The sequence below is a fragment of the Xyrauchen texanus genome, chromosome 7 (assembly GCF_025860055.1).
Source record: "Xyrauchen texanus isolate HMW12.3.18 chromosome 7, RBS_HiC_50CHRs, whole genome shotgun sequence".
Taxonomy (NCBI): Eukaryota; Metazoa; Chordata; class Actinopteri; order Cypriniformes; family Catostomidae; genus Xyrauchen; species Xyrauchen texanus.
The window spans coordinates 21,066,707-21,086,522 of record NC_068282.1 but is presented as its reverse complement, the minus strand read 5'-3'; the positions used below and the strand labels follow the sequence as shown (position 1 = coordinate 21,086,522).

General features: G+C 37.5%; 1 protein-coding gene across 6 annotated transcripts in view; it reads right to left on the bottom strand.

Annotated features, from left to right (window-relative positions):
• Nucleotides 1–19,816, bottom strand: part of LOC127646275 (microtubule-associated serine/threonine-protein kinase 2-like) — a 213,360-nt gene that overhangs the window by 17,372 nt on the left and 176,172 nt on the right. For 4 of the 6 annotated variants that reach the window (XM_052129780.1, XM_052129781.1, XM_052129785.1 and 1 more), the window contains 6 exons: nucleotides 13,918–13,993; nucleotides 13,148–13,168; nucleotides 7,384–7,462; nucleotides 6,620–6,774; nucleotides 3,394–3,469; nucleotides 2,922–3,131 (listed from right to left, as the gene is read on the bottom strand). In XM_052129780.1, the coding sequence (XP_051985740.1) occupies nucleotides 2,922–3,131; nucleotides 3,394–3,469; nucleotides 6,620–6,774; nucleotides 7,384–7,462; nucleotides 13,148–13,168; nucleotides 13,918–13,993 (617 nt within the window). The remainder of the gene's footprint in view (nucleotides 1–2,921; nucleotides 3,132–3,393; nucleotides 3,470–6,619; nucleotides 6,775–7,383; nucleotides 7,463–13,147; nucleotides 13,169–13,917; nucleotides 13,994–19,816) is intronic. The other 2 variants (XM_052129782.1, XM_052129783.1) reach the window with 2 other exon arrangements.

Sequence of the window (19,816 nt, the reverse complement as noted above, 5' to 3'; positions counted from 1 at the left end):
CACTCCTTCCACCCTCCCTTTCTCTCTCTCTGTCTCTCACTCACTGTAACCTCCGCTTGGGTGTCTGGGATACTCATTCATCAACAGCAGTGGTTACTGGGGTGTGAAATTAAAATCAGGGAGGTGCTGCACCCCCGTTTCCGAACCACACACAACACACACAGTCATACATTCCTACACACATGGTTGGGAGGATTAGAATGGGACGTCTGGGAGACATAAAGCTGGCTACTGCCCATGTGGCACTGTGACTGAGCTAATCAAGACATCAGCGACCAGCCTCCTGACTAATGCAGATGTGACAGGTGATAACAGACACAACAGAAGAAATAGAGACAAGAAATGTGGACCACAAGTGATTGATGTGTTTATGACAGCCAAGCTGTCCAGAGATGTTGTTCTCTGCCCTGATGGGATGACATCACCACTATTTCAGACACATAGAAAAATGGATTTATGGGTGAGGAAGTACAGGGAGGACCTAAGTGAAAACATGCATGACCAGAAGTCAATAGTTCCAAAAGCTAGAATTAGTGCTGTCAGTTGATTACAGTTTTTAATCGCAATTATCACATATTTGTATTTATTTTTTGTAGTTAAACGCGAATAACCACAGATTTTGAAAGTGCTGAAATTTGACACTACATACACTTCTTTTCCTGTCGAAATGCATTTAATTCCATATTAGGAAAGAAAAGAAAACCAAATTTAACAATATAATGCTTTATTAATATTTTCCAAACAAAGCCTTTCACAGTATAAAGATAGAAATGCACTAAAGTAGCACAAATTTAAGTAACATTAAACGTTTCCCAAAGTCTAACTGGGAGGTTTACTAATTGAAAGAACTAGTCTCCCATAGGTTACATTTTCATTGCAATGGGCATTGAATCTCTTAAACTCTCATCTTCCACAATCAGCTGGTAGACTGTGGCTATCCACTTACCTACAGCAATCATGATTCATGTCAGGGCGTCAACCCCCGTGCCGCTTTGAACTTCACATGAAGGGCACTTGCAAAGAAAAGCATCTAATTTTTCTTTTTGGTGATAGTTAAGACTTGACATGCTTCTGTGATAAGTAAAATGCACCTTACATCGGCTGAAAAATACATGGTTTTTATCACAAGTCCTACCTGGGCTTGTTTTGTTTTAAGAGGTCCTTTCTCCATCAGTATGACAGGGAAGCACTGTTGTGTTTGCAGAGATTTCTTTATTTACTTCGATATCAACCTACAAGGCTCTTTCATAGGAGAGAGAGAGCGTAACGTAAACTAGCATGTAACTACAGTACAGCCCATAGAAGTCTATGGGACCGCAGTGTTATGCTATTTTATGCTAAGCTTGTAGGCTCCCCTTGGAGAAGAGCTCTGTTGAATGTGTGTGTTTGTGGTGTGTGCATCACTGTAATGACTCTGGGCAAAAACATTACAAAGGTCCCGCCCTTTCAACAAGTGTTTATGTTGTTAAATGCGTTAATCGCGATTAAGAAAAATGAAAGTGTTTAACTTTTTTCATTAATTACATGTGTAACGCAATCATTCTGGCAGCTCTAACACAAATTAATACACTGGTTTGGATTTTGTGGTTTCTGTTTTGAAATTGGTACTTTACTCCACCAAAGTGGCATTCAACTGATCACAAAGTATAGTTAGGATATTACTGAAACAAAAAAGCACCATCACTATTTGAAAAATTCATTGTTGATCAAATCTTGACAGGCTCCATTTCCAGCAGCCATCACTCCAACACCTCATCTTTGAAGTAATCATGCTAAATTGCTAATTTGGTATTAGAAAATCACTTGCCTTTATAGTTGAAAGAAATTTTGTTCGTTAAATGAAGTTTAACATTGTATTTGTGTTTGTTTTTGAGTTGCCACAGTATGCAATAGACTGGCATGTCTTAAGGTCAATATTAGGTAAAAAATGGCAAAAAAGAAACAGCTTTCTCTAGAAACTCATCAGTCAATCATTGTTTTGAGCAATGAAAGCTATACAATGCTTGAAATTGTAAAAAAAACTGAAGATTTCATATAAAGGTGTACACAACAGTCTTCAAAGGTAAAGGTCAACTGGCTCTATCAAGGACAGAAGGAGATGTGAAAGGCCAGATGTACAACTAAACAAGAAGATAAGTACATCAGAGTTTCTAGTTTGAGAAATAGACGCCTCACATGTCCTCAGCTGACAGCTTCATTGAATTCTACCCGCTCAACACCAGTTTCATGTACAACAGTAAAGAGAAGACTCAGGGTGCAGGTCTTATAGGAAGAATTGCAAAGAAAAAGCCACTTTTGAAACAGAAATACAAAAAGAAAAGGTTAGAGTGGGCAAAGAAACAAAGACATTGGACAACAGATAAATGAAAAAGAATGTTATGGATCTTAAACCATTGAGCTTCTGTGGGATCAGCTAGAATGTAAGGTGTGTGTGTGAGAAGTGCCCGACAAGGCCACATCTATGGCATGTGATACAGGAAGCGTGGGGTGAATTGTCACCTGCGTATCTGGACAAACTGACTGCTAGAATGCCTAAGATCTGCAAAGCTGTCATTGCTGCACATGGAGGATTGTTTGTTGAGAACTCTTTGAAATAGTTTAAGATCTTTTTCAAATTGTAATAGTCATTTTTCACATTATTAATGTCCTGACTATACATTGTGATCAGTTGAAAGCCACTTTGGTGAGTAAAAGTAACAATTTATTTCCATAAGAGCAAAATCTGTACATTATTCCAAACGTTTGGCCGCCAGTATATATATTAATTTTTATTATATAAGTAATTTTTTAACTTCGAAGACATCCTCAGATGTCACCAAAGAGAGACTAAACCAGATTTAACTAAACTTTGGGGACAATTTTATCCTATAAGTATAGCTAAATAAACCTACCCATACATACATATAACTTTGGATACTCACATCCTGGTGCAATTTCTCAAGGTTCTCCTGTAGTTCGTAGAAGTAGCGGGAGGTGATGAGACCTTCGCGGGATTTGTCCAGGCAGTCACGGGATAGTTCGATGACCTGATGGTGGATGAAGCTCAGGACGCCGTCAGCTAGAGGCATGACTTTGTCAGGGGCTGAAGAGGATATGAATTCAGCCAGCCGTTCCTCCATCTGAGCAGTAGCCTGTGGGACAGAGGAGAAGGTGACAGGCTCTAAATTGCTTTCAGTGTATTGGAATAAGTTCTGCAAATAACAATTAAATCCATAGATACAGAGAAGCTTCCAGATGCCAAAAATAAAATACAAAAGTAGACAGCTTAGCAGGTCATAAATGACACAAAGTTAGACGTTACAGTAGTTATAGCCATCAAGAAACAAGATTAGCTTTATAGTCCATTAGAGTTCTTCAGTTGTGCAAGTTTATCACTGTTGTCTTAGAGCTCACCTTAGGGAAACGCTCCTTGTAGACATGGTTCATCATGACTATCTCATGGTCAAAAGATATGGGTGAGCGCCCAGGGCTGAAAGTGCAGAAAAAATTAAGCAGATAAGTTTGGAACCCTGCAGAGGGTCTGACCTGAAATGTCTTTCTTTTTTTCCATTTAAGAAGGTCAAGTCTACAGATCTTATCATTTTAGCCATGATGTTCCTCTACCTTCAAGCAAAAACATTATAATAACATATACATGAATGACATGATTGCAGCACCTGTATTCTGACCTAACTACATTCATGTCAAAATAGCATCTTCAACCAATGTGATAAAGCAAGAGATGCTCCACAGGAAGTATTTAATGATTGTTTGGTGTGTGTTTATGTGCTTTTGATACAGGGAAATATATTACAGACACAGCTGTGTTTGTATGAGTCATTCCTGTTAGGGAAGGTAAGCTGGCCATGTGACCTTAAGGATGAGGTAATGCTATTAGTCATCAATAGAAGGCTCACATTTCCTATCAGCCCATCTGATTGAATGAACAAATACTCACCATAGCACATCTGGACAACCTCCAGGGTGCCATTTAGAATTTAACACCCGAGGGGCAATAATATTCAGACAGATGATAATTAGCAAATGTTATTATTTTTCTCTGATGGAATCACAAATGTCCTTGCAAACTCCCCCTCCAAAATTTGTTTTTTCTTTTTAGAAATTAACTTGACAGTGAAAAAGAATCTCATTACAGTTTTAAGCCAAATAGATTTAATTAAATTAAGAATTGCATATGCATTTTGTTAGGGGGGAGAGAGTATTTGCATATGTATAAATAAGTATAAAAAGACAAATAGAGGGATAAAGAGGGAATTTCGGAACAAAGCTGAGAGCTTTTCTGTGTGATTAGTATGAAAAGAATTAATGGTGCTCGTTAAGGCAAGCATCACCATTACTATTGCTCATTTTAATCGCAGCGCACAAATAGTCCTAAGAACATGAATGATACCTCAAGTCATGCGGCTTGTTGGAGAGTTGTGCTATTACTTTTCCAAGCCATCAGACTTATGGCCATTCGAATGACCTAGCAACCTCCTAGCAATGACCCAATATACACAAGCAACCACTTTTAAAACATGTTTTAACATACCAACATTCTAAAAAAAAACACTCCAAACATGTTTGCAACATCCCACAGTCTAGCATTGTGGTGTTGAGTTTTGCACAAGCAAGCACCACTCACATTTTCTTTAGAAAATGTACAAATCTTGTTTTGCATTTATTACTGTGACTGTTCTAGTGAAGACCATCAGTGAGATTCTATCACATGGAACAAAGGAAAAACAAAGGGAGGGATTGCCAGAGAGAGAGAGAGAGGAGGGGATAAGAGTGTGTAAATGTGTCACAGTTGAGCAAAGAAGTGACCTCTAAATCCTGCCGAGGAGCAGGAGAGCAGGGAAATCAGCTAGTTAATTGGCCGTGACAAAGTGGTCTGCACACAAACACTCTTGAATGAGATCATGGGAGAACCCAAACACAGAAAAAGCCATACAAGACACACGCACAAACACATTTTGGACACATTTCTGATTATTCTGGTTAATTTTAATTAACTTTGACATATTCATTTTAGGATCAGACTTTGCTTGGTTAGCCAGAAAGAATACAAATTGTGAGATTTATATTCTGGCATTGAGTTAGAATAATATTCTTACTGGAAACATCCAGCTACTGCTACCAAATGGCATATGGATGATGGATGATTAACACTGTATGTTGAGCTCATTACTCAAGTATGTGTGTGTGTGCGCGTGCGTGCGTGTGACTGAGTGAGGTAAAAGACCAAAAGACAGAGAATGATGGAAAACTGCCTGTGGTCTACGCACAAAGCATCATCTCTGTCAATTCTCTCTGCATGTCTGCTTTACAAGACCATGAAATTTGCCTAATACATTTTCTCATCTCTAATTAACCAGTTTGGGCTCTGACTACAATGCCAATATTCCTCTCCTTTCCTGTACAGCCTTTTCATCCCTCTGTCCCTTCTTTCACCAGGAGAAATTGATAATCCTGGGGAGAAGTAATCTGTAAGATGTGGCAAAGCAAACCTCTCTCCCTCATCCAATATTTATGAATCTAATTCTGGAGTGCTGAAGCCCCTGCTGACTGTGTCTAGATCCTGAAGGAGAGAAGGCCAGTGTTTCCTGAATAAGTCATCTTAACAGAGAGTGAAAGAGAAAGAGACAGTGGGGTGGGAGAGAGACAGTTAAAGAGAGATGTGTTTACAGATAAGACGATCATAAGGGAGGTAGTGTCTTTACTAGTGGCCAAGAAGAAATTATTCAGTCTAGCAGGTCTGGAAAAATTGTGAGTGACTACTTGAGTCACCAAATAGCTCAACTGTTGAAAAAGAGAGTAGCCCAAAAAAAAAAAAAAGACAGACAGACAGGTTGAAACTCACATGTACAGGTTACATTTCAAACCAAAGTCAAAAGATACAAAATAAGAAATTATATTTTGCACAAAGAATATGATGTCTATTACAGTACCAAAATTGTCATTACCGTAACGCATCTGAACGTTTGACTTTGAGTTTTTTTTCTCCCTATTATTCTGAAAGATGATTCTCATTCAATAGTAGCTAGTATAATACAGTAATTTTTTTTACTGTGATAAAATATTTTTTCCCCTTAAGTCTGCCTGAATTAAAGGCACTACACCAAAACACCAGCACAATTTATAAATACATTACCATTTAAATGACATCACACTATGGTAATGACACTTGGGAAAGGGAGAATTTGCTAAATTGCCAATTGAATATAATGAATTAATGTGAAAAAATCTTAATGGTCCTAAAAATATCAAGCAAAAATATAACTTCTTAAGCCTTTCTTTTGATTTTGGGGTGAAATATGACCTGGATATGTTCTTGAAAGGTTTCATGAGATTCCCCCAGACAGATTCCCCCTAAAGAAAATGTGAAGGAAGAAGAGTAAAGAGGCATCTGTGTAACTGATGCAAAGGCTTAAAAAAGTATGCTGTCTTGGCAGAGTGAGCCAAGAGTCTGCGAATGAGAATGAGGTGGGGCAGTTTCCTGTCAGAGCTGAAGATTTGGCCTTTAGGAGTGAGTGAGAGCCTGAGGGCCCAGCTGACAATAGCACACTCACCGCATCATGTTCAGTTGAAGGCCAACTTTTGATTGTTTTGAATTGGGACTGTGAGTGTTTGTGTGTACCTGAGACTGCGGGAGCGGGGCCGCATGGCTGGAGATCTCCTCCCATCCTCATCTGTGATGCTCTCCGAGCTGAAGTGTTTGGTGAGGAAGTGCAGCTCATCTGCTGTGGGCTGGAAGGGCAACTGGTGCAGCTTCTCCTGAGATGAACATGATGACTGTGAGAAGCAGAGAGGGAGGGATTACAAGGATAGAAGGCATTGTATAGGCTGCTCTTACTGTCAATTAACTGCCTTCATTGGTGGGATATTGTTAATTGTTAATTTGAGAGAATGTTCCTCCAAACCTTATGATGCCAAAAACTAAAAAAGTCTTAAAAAATTGGTCTTAAAAATACGCTTAATTTTTTGTTTTAATGACATATAGAATTTAGTATTTCTTAATTTCCAAAATTTTTGAGAGATAAACCCAATTACAAAAGGTGACTAATTTAGTTTGAAATAAGTAGATATTTTCTTAAGTAGACTTACATTGGGGCTTTTGGGGATTGAAAAACCTGATTGAGTTACTGACTGAGTTCGGGGACAAAACTCTTTTTAAGCGAATGCATCTATATGAGGCCACTGACTATAGTTTAGGCTAAAGGGAGCTGCTTTGTACTTAAGTTTATTCCAATGTAGGGTCAATATGATAAAACCTCAGGTCAGTGAGATCAAATGCAATACCAAACAATGCTGCGCATATTTGGGGTTCATGCAACAAATAGGGGCTACAAATAGAACAGAGGTAACAACAACAGACAAACACACACACACACACACACTCACCGAGACTGTTGAGCTGGGGGTGTTGGTTCCATATCCAGAGGATGGCAAAGAGGCGAGAGACCAGCGGCGGCCGTCTGTCCTAAAAGAGTGGATAAACCAGGAAAGGAGAATTTCAAGAGTTTGGCTCATGTTAAAGGAATAGTTCCCCAAAAATTATTTCATCATTTTCTTATCCTCATGTCATTCCAACTTTCTTTCTGGCACACAGATGTTAGACAGAATGTTAGCCTCAATCATCATTCAAGTTCATTGTCTGGGGAAAAATGGTGCAATAAAAGTGAATGGTGACCGAGGCTAACATTCTGTCTAATGACTTTTGTGTTTCATGAAAGAAATAAATTCATACAGGTTTGAAATGAAATGAGGGTGAGTAAAAGGATGACAATTAAATTTTTTCAATGAACTATACCTTTAACTAATGAATGCACACTACTACTTATTTTTTTTCTTGATATTATCAGACACAAGAGAAATAGCACCAGCAGCATTCAGACCAACATTGATAAAATATCAGACAATCACAGCAGACTGAAGCAATGAAGCATATGATTAAAATATCCATAAAAGGGGCCTGGGTAGCTCAGCGAGTATTGACGCTGACTACCACCCCTGGCGTCACAAATTAGAATCTAGGATGTGCTGAGTTACTCCAGCCAGGTCTCTAAGTAACTATATTGGCCCGGTTGCTGAGTCACATAGGGTAACCTCCTCGTGGTCACAATTAGTGGTTCTCGCTCTCAGTGGGACACGTGGTAAGTTGTGTGTGGATCCCGGAGAGTAGCATGAGCCTCCACATGCTGTGAGATGATAAGATGCGTGGATTGACTGTCTCAGAAGCGGAGGCATCTGAGACTTGTCCTCCGCCACGCGGACTGAAGTAACCACGCCACCACGAGGAACTACTAAGCAGTGGGAATTGGGCATTCCAAATTGGGAGAAAAGGGGATGAAAATCATAAAAAAAAAATAAAATAAAAATTATTCCACAAAAACTTGCAACATGATGATCCCTGATACATTTAACTGCAAACTTCAATAAAGATGTGTATAAGAGCCATAAGTATCCATGATGAAGGCAAAGTTGCTCTTACAGGAGCAACACATACACATATAAAGCCATTTCATGCAGTGATAATGAAGCCGATGAGACATGATGGATTTTTTTCCACACAACAGCAACATGTTCACTCAAGCACATAAACCAAAGATGACTGATATTAGGAATTCAGCAGACAGTCAGCGTCCCTGTACATGGACACCAGAGGTGGGTAAAAATATTGATTTCACAATGCATCAATCTTCATTTGAATGATCTAGATATAAATTGTTAAATCCCAAGATCGATCTACCCTCCACTACAATGAGAAGAAATCCCTCGCATTTGCATTCAAATGTTATGCTATGTGACAAAAATTTTATATATTTGGCAACTGGCTGGAAAATGTTTCGATTCAACAGCGAAATCTTTTCACGGTAGGTTGAGAGTAAAAGTTGTTCCGTGTAATTGTGTGTCCAAGGACGAGATCCACGCAACCGCTTTGTCAATAAATAATACCCTTTCTGTGGTTTACAGTCAGTTGTTGGTTTAAATACTGCAAAAAACAAACATTTAATTCTAATCAGGCATAGAAGATATGAGATAAAGCCATTAGAGTCCTGTCTCGTTAACATGCGCTAAGTTTACAGAAATGCCAGGTTTTCTTACAGAGACCGAAACGGTTTTAGCACGTGTTCAACAAGTCAATGTAAATACCTGTAAATAGTACAAACTATACAATTAGGCAATAAACATGTAACAAATATAATATATGCAATATATCATATTTATTGATTAAACTTATTGATTTGTTAATTTTTTAAAAGCTAAAATGTGCCCAAAATGATAAATAATAAAATTATGAAAAACTAATATAATTAGTCAAAATAATATTTTCATATTGTACCTAGATAGAAGGTCCCCTGTATAATTAACAGCATTATTTGAGTGAGAATGTATTTATTTAAGCAAAAGGGACATTATAACTAGTGGTCTAGTTAATGTCTTCCTCTGAAGAGTGTATTCTATCATCCAGAATCAAAACTTCAGGATCGGGATCAAAAGTTCCTCTCATTCACTAATCATGACGGTCTGACCTCAGACAATCCAAGCACACGATCCAGGCCGTTTAAACTGTCAGGAGATTGAGCCTCGCACTGGAAACCAGGAAAATGCTGCCACCGGAGGATGTATACATAGGTACGATGAAAATAAGGTGCTTTTCAAACTGTTCGGAGACCAGTTTCCTTAAGAGTTTAATTTAATCAAAACAGATGTCAGTTAAGCCATTAACTGATTAGTCAGCTGCCTACGTTTTCGGATGCAGCCCAAGGTAAAAGCACTTCAAGTGTGCTATAAGTCTTATTCACTATGCACTGTATGTACAATTGGTTTGATTCTGTATTTTTTGAGAAAATGCGATTGCTAATGTGGACACCCATCCATGGTTTCTGGACTACTGTGTGTACTGTTATTTTCTTCCTAATATATTGACAATTTCTTCATGTGCAAATAAAAAAAAAAAAAATTGACAACATATCTGAAGAAATATGATGCTATCTACCATTTAAAATACAACATAATTTTTTAGTTTTGTGTGAAATTGAGTAAATAAGGGGCTAAATAAGAGTTTATTATTTGTTTAGCAATTTTATATTTGTTATTACTATATTAAAATTGGGTGATATATCGGCATTGTATCGGCCTATCGGGCACCCTGCTCTCTAGATATCATCATCGGCCTTTAAAAAGACCTTATCGGTCAATCACTAATTATAACTAAAAAATACCAATATTGAACGATGTTGAATCAAAATCAAATCGAGAGCTTGTGAATCGGAATCGAATCCATAATATCGGGGTCTAACTTTTCCATACAGTTCATAAAAATGTACTTTAAAGCATAAGAAATGACTACTTTTAAGTAGTTTTTACTTTTTTATTTTTAAAGAAAACTGCTATCCACTGCCATAGTACCACAAAGACAGGCTGTAATATTCATTAAAATATCTATTTTTGTGTTTAGCTTCAGAAAGAAAGGCATAAGGGTTTGGAACGACATGAGTGTGAGTAAACTATGATCGAATTTTAATTTATCTGTAAACTAACCTGATTACAATTTGCAATTTTCTTTTAATTAGAACAGTGATTTTGATACCAATGACAGGTACACCTTAAAGCAGGATTTTATATTTTGAACTATGAATGATTTTTATACAAATATATTACACTAAAAAGCAAAACAATTAATACTGCTGTTTTTAAAATATACATGTATAATACATTTAACGATTTATGCGAAGTGCAGACTTCGGTGAAGACGAACCATGTGGAATAGGGCTGCACGATTATAGCAAAAATCATAATTGTCGATCATTGCGCTTGATATTGTAATCACGATTATTAATGTTGATTAAAATATTAACATACCATGATGTCACAAAGTAAGCGGTTCTTCAGCGTAGCAGATTTCAATGGTGGATTATGAGCTGCGCTCCAGTTTCTCTTAAGCATCTGTTAAGCATTTTATATTGTAATAATGTTTGTTAAGGTAAGGCAAATACAAATTCTTTTAAATTAATATCTATGGTATAGAATACATTTAATTATTTTTAATTTATTGAATTAAATCGACCAAGTTACTGCGTTCAGTAAGCCCTTAGGTGGCTAGACAGGGGAACATTTATCCTGTTAGATCTTCAATTGTGATCTTGTTCATGTAAGATCATCGTTAGATCATTTTTGGCCTCAGTGGTTGCACTTTGGAAATTAAAAACAACCATTTACAATCGGAGTTTGTGCGATTTGTGAAAATTTTAAATCTACCACTACCAGCTGCATGGCAAATGGTCTTATAAGAGCATTGATTAATGACGGTGATTCCTGAAATGTGCTATTCAGGCCATATTCTTTATGTTGGCTACACATCCAAAATGCACTTAAAACAGTTAAGCTGAATTATTTTATTGCTATTTTGTACAAATCAAATTCATTTTGGCCTAATTATTAACATGACAAAACAAAACTGTTATTACATTAATAAACTGTACACAGAAATCGAGCAATATGACAAAATCTCCCATTACAATGACTGCTGTCACTCACTGCAGGTTAACTACAGCCATGGCCAAAAGTACTGGCAGTGACATAACTGTTGTTTCTCGCACATTTTTCTGCTTCAGTTGTTGTGGTGTTGATTCACATTGTTTCTAGATTATTGTGCAGAGTGATCAGATGTATTTTAAATAATTGCAAAAAGCTTAATTGGCTTTTTTTGGCCCTGGAACAAAATGACCAGCTAACATCACTTCACTAATCATATCAGCAGCACCTGGGAAATTGTGAATGAGTACTAGTCAGGTGAAATCACTCTATCATTCTGATTGGATTATAAGAGCAGACTGTTTGCAATTAAGGAGGGAAGAAGTGCTTCCAATCATTGTGTTCTTGTTAGCAATGGTTACCTCTAAAGAAAGACATGCAGCTATCATCACTTTGCATCAAAATGGCCTCACATGCAAATAAATTGCTGCAAAGAATATTGCACATGAAAGAACCATTTACCAGATCATCAAGAACTTCAAGGAGAGAGGTTCAACTGCAGTGAAGAAGGCTTCTGGACATCCAAGTGTCCAACAAGCACCAGGACTGTCTCCTCCTGAGGAGTCAGCTATGGAATCGTGTCACCACCTGTGCAGAGCTTGCTTAATATTGGCAGCAGGTTGGTGAGTGCGCATCTGCACGCATAGTGAGGTGAACACTTTTGGACAATGGCCTGGTGTCAAGAAGGGCAACAAAGAAGCCACTTCTCTCAAAGAAAAACATCAAGGACAGACTGAAATTCTGCAGGAAGAATAAGGATTGGACAGCAGAAGCCTGGTGCAAAGATATTTTCTCTGATGAAGCACCTCGCTGATGTTTTGGACATCTGGAAAATTGATCGTCCGGAGAAGAAAAGGTGAACGTTACCATGAGTCCTGTATCATGCCAAAAGTGAAGCCTCCTGAGACCATCAATGCGTGGGGTTGCTTTTCATCCAAGGGAGTGGGCTTTCTCACAATTCTGTCCAAAAACACTGCCATGAATAAAGAATGGTATCAAAATGTCCTGCAAGAGCAACTTCTCCCAACGATCCAAAAGCAATTTGGTGATTATCCGTGCATTTTCTAGCATGATGGAGCACCATGTCACAAGGCAAGAGTGACAATGAAGTGGCTCGGAGATAATTACATTTAAATTTTGGATCCGTGACCAGGCAAATCCCGGACCTTAATCCCATAGAGAACCTGTGGTCAATCCTCAAATGACAAGTGGACAAACAGAAGCCCACAAATTGTGATCAAATCCGAGCACTAATAAGTCAAGAATGGATCACCATCAGTCAGGATTTGGCCCAGAAGCTGATATCCAGCATTACATGATCGTGGCAGCCGTAATCGTAATCATGATACGTTTTTTGATTAATTGTGCAGCCCTAATGTGGAATTTTTTTTTTATGTTGCATATCAGTTCTTAGCACACAGCCAAGCTGTTTGTATTTAGCTGGCTGATTGCGGTGGGACAATTACTAATTTATAATTCAATACATAAATTAAGTTGCCTTTGGAGGTTTTTAAACAGATCTGACTGTCAGCTCTAATTAAATGGAAACATTATGTTCAGTATGGACAGACATGCTGCAAGCAGACACAGGAGATGATGTCATAAAGGTAAGTGGGGTGATTATTACCTGTCAGCCCTGTGTCCATGACTGTATGGAAGAGAGAACAGCATTAACAAGAGACACTACTTTTGGGGCATCTGTGTGTTTATGTACTGATACTATGATCTCTTGCTTTCTCATGACCTACATATCCCACATATGTCAAATCACATCCAATCAAGCACATCACATGCATTCATCCAAATTTGATTTCTGTGTATGGCATTCCACATGTGTCTTAAATATTGGTCTTCTGAGATAGTATTGTTTTTTGTCCATTAGATGGCACTGTTGGCCCATGAGTGATTCTGGCTCAATGACTTAATGGTCTTGGCTCTATGGCTGACATTAAAACAAATCCTTTTCATTAAGCCTGAGGTCATCAGCTCTGTGTTCTCTCCCAGTTGTTAAAGCATTACCATCTTTTGCTGCTCAATTACCAATTCAGATTTGCTCATTAACATTTGTGGTGCCATTATTCAGAGCCACAGAGAAGGATCATGGGACATTACAAATTAATTGAGAGTTGGGTGCTTAATAACCAGCAGATGATCAGCAAAGAACAACAATTATATTTGCAAGGGGAGCAAAGAGGGATTTTAGTTGCTGAATTCATAAAACTTATTTGAAAACATTATATCATTAACCTCTTGAGATACTTTTTACAAGATTTTTACTAGGACTCCACATTTGTAAATCTACAGAAATTGCAATAACTTTGCCCATTGCTCTTTGACCCAACTACAGTTCATCTAATATGTAAATCATTATGACCTATGGCTTCTGATGTCACTCACCTGCGAGCTGGCACAAAGGAAAAGTGGGCAGCAGTGCTTGGGGAGAAATTGCGTGGACTGTCCAATGGACTGCTCCCTGAAAGAGACCAAAACATGAGATTTAGGGATTATTTACAATTGTGGCCAAGTCAAATCTACTGCGTTTTCATCTACACAATTTTTCTGTTTCCCAAGTATGTGGTACTAAAGAGCATTTTCAAAGGTCTCTGTTTTCGGTGGAGAAAAATGCTGTTACAGTGTCGATGAGGAATGTAGATGTACCAAAACAATGAGTTTTAATGAAAATGTATTAGTGTGGACATGGCCTCCCAGTTCAGTCAATCATTATCAGATCAGACTCTTTTGTGGATTTCAAATCCTTGCTATATGAACAGGCTGTTTGCATACTTTATACAGAATCTCCATACTATCATACACACCAATTTAACTAACAAAAGTTGTTTAAATCATTCAAGACACTGTCATGAGAGACACATGGGGAGTTCACTTCAGGCAGCCTACTAATGTTAGTTACATTGTGTCCACCATAAATAAACAAAATTGCCCACCTTTTCTCTTCTGTCAATCTTTCCCTTTATTTTATTTTATTTTATTTTATTTTATTTTATTTATCAAAGCCCTTTTAAGATAAAAAAAATATTTTAGGAGAGTGGGCTTATTGGGCAGGCTCAATGAAACCAGAGGTACAGAGATAAAACACTCTTTGATCATGGTTTTTTTCTCTCCTGCTATGCTCTTAGATTAGACCCTGTTTAAATGCTATAGACAAGAGTTCTCTCCATAAAAATGGCTTAATTGGAATAATATTCCATAATGAGTATCATTTAATGATTTGCAGACCATAAGCAAAGAATCCTTTTTTGATCAACTCAAGATTCAATTCATATTCAAGGGTCTATGCAAAGAACCTCACATTCTTTATCTTTATATTCCAGTGGTAGGCTATTTTAAATTCACATTGTGTACATTTTAAACCAGAATTTGGGATTAGGGAATTAGATTAAGAGGCCATAAAAATCCAGCTATGAAAACAATTATACTATGTCTGGTGTCTTTAATGGATATAAATGAACAACATTTCATTAAAAAACAAAATTTTTAGTCAATTGTTAATTAAGTAGCATAGATCCAGATATCATCAATCAAGCAAGTCAATCTAAGCAGTGGGGGGCTCCTATCTGGACTGTGTGGTAAGGTTTGGGTCACAATTTCCCCCCATTTATTAATCATGAATTAATGCATTCGGCCCGTGCCAAGCCTTAAATATTAATGAGAGCATAATTCATTGTAAGGAAGGGGCAGTAGGAACATCTGTGCACAGCTGGTCTGGGACACACAACATTGCGTATCTGTCACAGAGATGCATTCATTTAAAAGAAAATCTCATCACAGAGGGGCTAAGAGAGGGTAGAAGGGATAACTCGAATGGTACATTAGTGTGCTACACAGTCAGGGACCTGCTTATTTTTCATCATGAAGACTGTTGTGAATGAAGAGATTTTAGACAGTTGCTGATGCTATACACAGCTGCAGAGACGCTGGTATAGAAAAATGGAAAGCTCACCAAACAGTACCCTGTTGAATTACACAGGTCTTCATAATTTTCACACCACAATTGAATATGGCACAAATCCCCCGCATGTGACACAATCTGTCTTTGCATCACAATATGGAAAAAAAAAATCTCACATTTTCAATACCGATCTCAGCCACTTTCTTCTGTGGAATTTAATCAGAAAAGTATCTGGCTTTCTGCATCATGAATTTAGCGTGAACAGGCATGTAGGAATTCATGTGATATTGACGTCGATCTAACTCGACATTCACTATAACTATATGCTTGATTTTCCCTTGCTTGAACTACAAAATAGTTACATTTGTTACATAAGGTTGTACTCATTAACATTTGTTAACATTAACTGACATAGAACAATACTTTTACATCACTTATTAATCTTGGTTAAAGTTCATTTCTACATATCTTTAAAAAAAAATTTTTTTTTTTAATTAAGTTGCATACAATACGAACAACCTACAACATACTAACAAACAATTGTATTTGTATAAATTAACATTAACCAAGATTAAATTCCTGAGACCCCCACGTGACTTCTGTGTGCATTTTCCATACAATTTTTATATTTGTAACTAGTAATATAAGCAATATATTATATTCAGTGGGGGGGCTCTGTGGGGACCATGCCATCTGTTGCAGGGCTCCCTGTTCTTTTATTCTTTTTGCAAAAGAAATGTTTGGTAGTCTAAAATGTATATTTCCTATTGACACAATAAAGCTGAAAATATAAATAACCATCTTAAGGCAAATGTTTTTGTGAAACATCTAATGTGTTAAATGTGTAAAAGACTTTTGCACAGTACTGTGTGTGTGTGTGTGTGTGTGTGTATATATATCACAGTTAGTTCCGGTCCTCGAATCTGATTGGACGAGAGGCGTTCCATGAGCACTGATGGTGTGACAGCATCAGCACTCGGACGCGTTGCTTTGTGTGTATCACTCCGCATTCATGCTGCTCTAAACTAAAAAGTGTTAGGAGTTACTGGTTTTATTTTTGAAATTACATGTTAGCCAGCAGGTGGTGGCAAAATATCATTTTTGAGCCAGTTGGTGACGTAAAGTGAATCCGTTAGTCATTGTTTACATAGAACTGCGCTTTATGTGGACCCACCTGAAAAAAAGGTGGAGCTCATTTATCTACAGAGCCATACAGGTGCATTAGAGGAGGTTATAACTGTGCCTGTATATTTTACTCTTTGTTGGTTTCACCAAACCTTGTGCTCCAGATGTGTCATTAAACGTGAGGTGAACCGCAGTGCCAATGCTTACCGAACTGTGGGTGGCAAACTGTACGGTTAGTTACAGAGAACACTTACACCCCAATATATACATATATAAAGACTGTAATGGTTTATAATGTAATGATGAACATGCCAGGGTAATGTGCTTTTCACATCAAAATGTTCATGTGAACAAGAAACTGATATCAGGAAACTTTGGGAAGGCTGAGAGCTGGAACAGACAAACAGTGTTGGATATATGACATGGCACCAGGTTTTGCTTGCATTCAAATAACAGGAAAGCAGTAAACAGTGCTGATAGAACACACTTTGTGCTCTATCATTTTTCACGGAGTGATACATTTTTTTATTTACAGAGATCACCCTATTCTGCTACAGAAATGGCTGTATCACATTAGGGAGAGCAGCTCCATTCTACTTATCTGTAGTATAAAGACACTTAACATAGCGCTGCAGTATTTAATGATTTTGCTGCAAATAGCTTCTTGAAACAGACTGTAATCAGTGCAGTTTGGCAGTGACCCCCATGGTTGATTGTACTTCTCGGAGTTTGAAATAATTTCACCTCTGCTCCTACTGTTGGCAGACACATTAAAATGTTGCTAATGGCTTTGAAGTGCTTCAAATGAAGCCACATTTGGTATAACGTTCTCTTTTAGATTAGCAATTTAAACATTGGGATTGTTGTGATGCTGTAGCATGTTGCTTTCACTGATGCTGTACTGCTTGATGCAGACAACAAAAACAAGTGCTTTCTTTCAGCAATACTAATGCAAAACACAATATCAAGCCTTAAAAAATCTTTATACAGTACACATAAAATAAAATGTTGGATTTCATTGCAAATTTAGGCTTTTACATTCTCGGAAGAAAATGTGTGTGGTGCTTCCAAGCGCAAAACTTGATGTTATGGTGTTCTGTTTTTTTAAGTGTTTATATGTGGTTGCTAGGGTGTTCTGGCTAGTTGTTAGGTTGTTTCTTACTGGCCTTAATCAAAAGAGCCAAACCCAAAGAATCTATGGCCCTGTGGTAAATCTACAGGATTTTTATTGCTTGTTTTATCATCTGCTTTCAATTTGCAGCACTGTGGCAAGCCTGTTTATGCTTACTGATGGTTTAATCCAGTAATTCAGTGACAGGAGGGGGCTGATGAGCAAACGGGATTGTTCCCAGACTGCAGAACATTATTTGTCACTAAAAGAGCCAAGCTGAAGACTTGAGCGTGAGCTGTGTGTTTTATGTGTGCTCTTGATCCATTATAAACACAGCTTCACTCAGCTCCACACACACACACACACACACACACACACACACACACGATGGCTCCTGGCTTTGACAGCTGATCTCTCATTTCAACCTCAATTTTTCTGCAATGTGGAAGTGATACGGGAGATACGCTGTGTTGCAGCAGCAGTTTTATTGAGTGTTTTATCACAGGTTTTATCTGTAATAAAGCACAAGCTTGACAACTGCAGCGGTATACATTGCTTTGCAATTATTTAGACTATAAATTAATTTTCTGTTTACTTGATGACGAATCTGAATTTTTTATTAAAGAGCACTTAAATGTAACCAATTTCAATGTTTGAAAAACAATTAAGCATGCTGTTTTTATTCAATCTCCAATTTGAAAACTTAATGTATTAGCTTTAATATTTCAAGAATAGTTCACCCAAAAATGGAAATTCTCATATCATTTACTCACCCTCATGCCATCCCAGACATATATGATCAATTCCATGAAAATGTCAACCAAACCATGAAGAAATAAAGTTTTAAGCAAATGATCGAACATTTACTGTATTATAGTGCTATAATATATATTTTTTGTAAATTCCATTGTTTATCCACCTCTTATGAGGAGTGCACCATTTCTAAACCAGCCATATTTCATGGCTGCAAAAGAGTGGTCAAAGGATTCTATATTTTTCACTTTATGTTAACAATAATAATTTTGCAGAGAGATATGAAGAAGTATTAGACATATATAGAGTCATTTGTCACAACAGCTCTTTTTGATTAATTTAAAAGAGCCACATTATTATGTTGCTATGCTTAAGCGCTGTGTCACATCTGTAAAGTTTTAGAGGTTAAGGCTTATATCACTCAAACAATATTCATTCAAATAAGCTGATTTGACAGTTTCTGTACAAAGCTAACCTTTGGTGATGAACAAACTATCTCCCTCTGAGGTGAAATTCTTCTCACCACAATTGTACAGAGCAGTTATCAGAGTTAATGTAGACTTTGTCAGCTCGAACCAGTCTGGCTATACTCTGTTTCATAAACAAGGCATTTCCATCCACAGAACTGCCACTCACTGGATATTTTTGGTTTTTGGCCCCATTCCGAGTAAATTCTAGAGACTGTTGTGTGTGAAAATCCCAGGAGATCAGCAGCTACATAAATACTCAAACCAGCCCATCTGGCACCAACAATCATGCCACAGTCCGAAATGAGATCACATTTTATTCCCCCATTCTGATGGATGATGTGAACATTAACTGAAGCTCCTGACCCCTATCTTCCTGATTTTATGCACTGCACTACTGCCACATGGATTGGCTGATTAGACTGGCTGATTAGATTGGCTGTACAATTGTGGGGAGAAGAATAGCATCTTAAAATGAATTTTGGCAGCACGAGGGGGACCTACACAATATTAGGCAGGTGGTTTAAATTTTGTGGCTGATCAGTGTACATCACTGCAGGTAGAGTATGGTGATTTTTGAGGCAAATAACATTCAATTTGAGTTAAAAAGAAAAACAAACAATCTTTGTTTCATCGGACCACATCATCTCTCCCGCATTACAACTGGGTCATTATTATGGTTTTTGGCAAACTCCAAGCTTTTTTTTTTGACTAATTGGTTCTTTTGGCCACCCATAAATTATTTTATAATGAAACGTTCCTTTAACTTTATCTCCAACATAGTAGACATGCTTTTAAATCTTTATTTTCACAGATTTTCTTCAGATTTTAAACATGAATAATGATCCCTAACTGTGGGGTTATCATCCAGAAAATGTGCTAGTTATTTTAAAAATCCACTAGTAGAGGCCAATTGTAAGGCAATTGTGT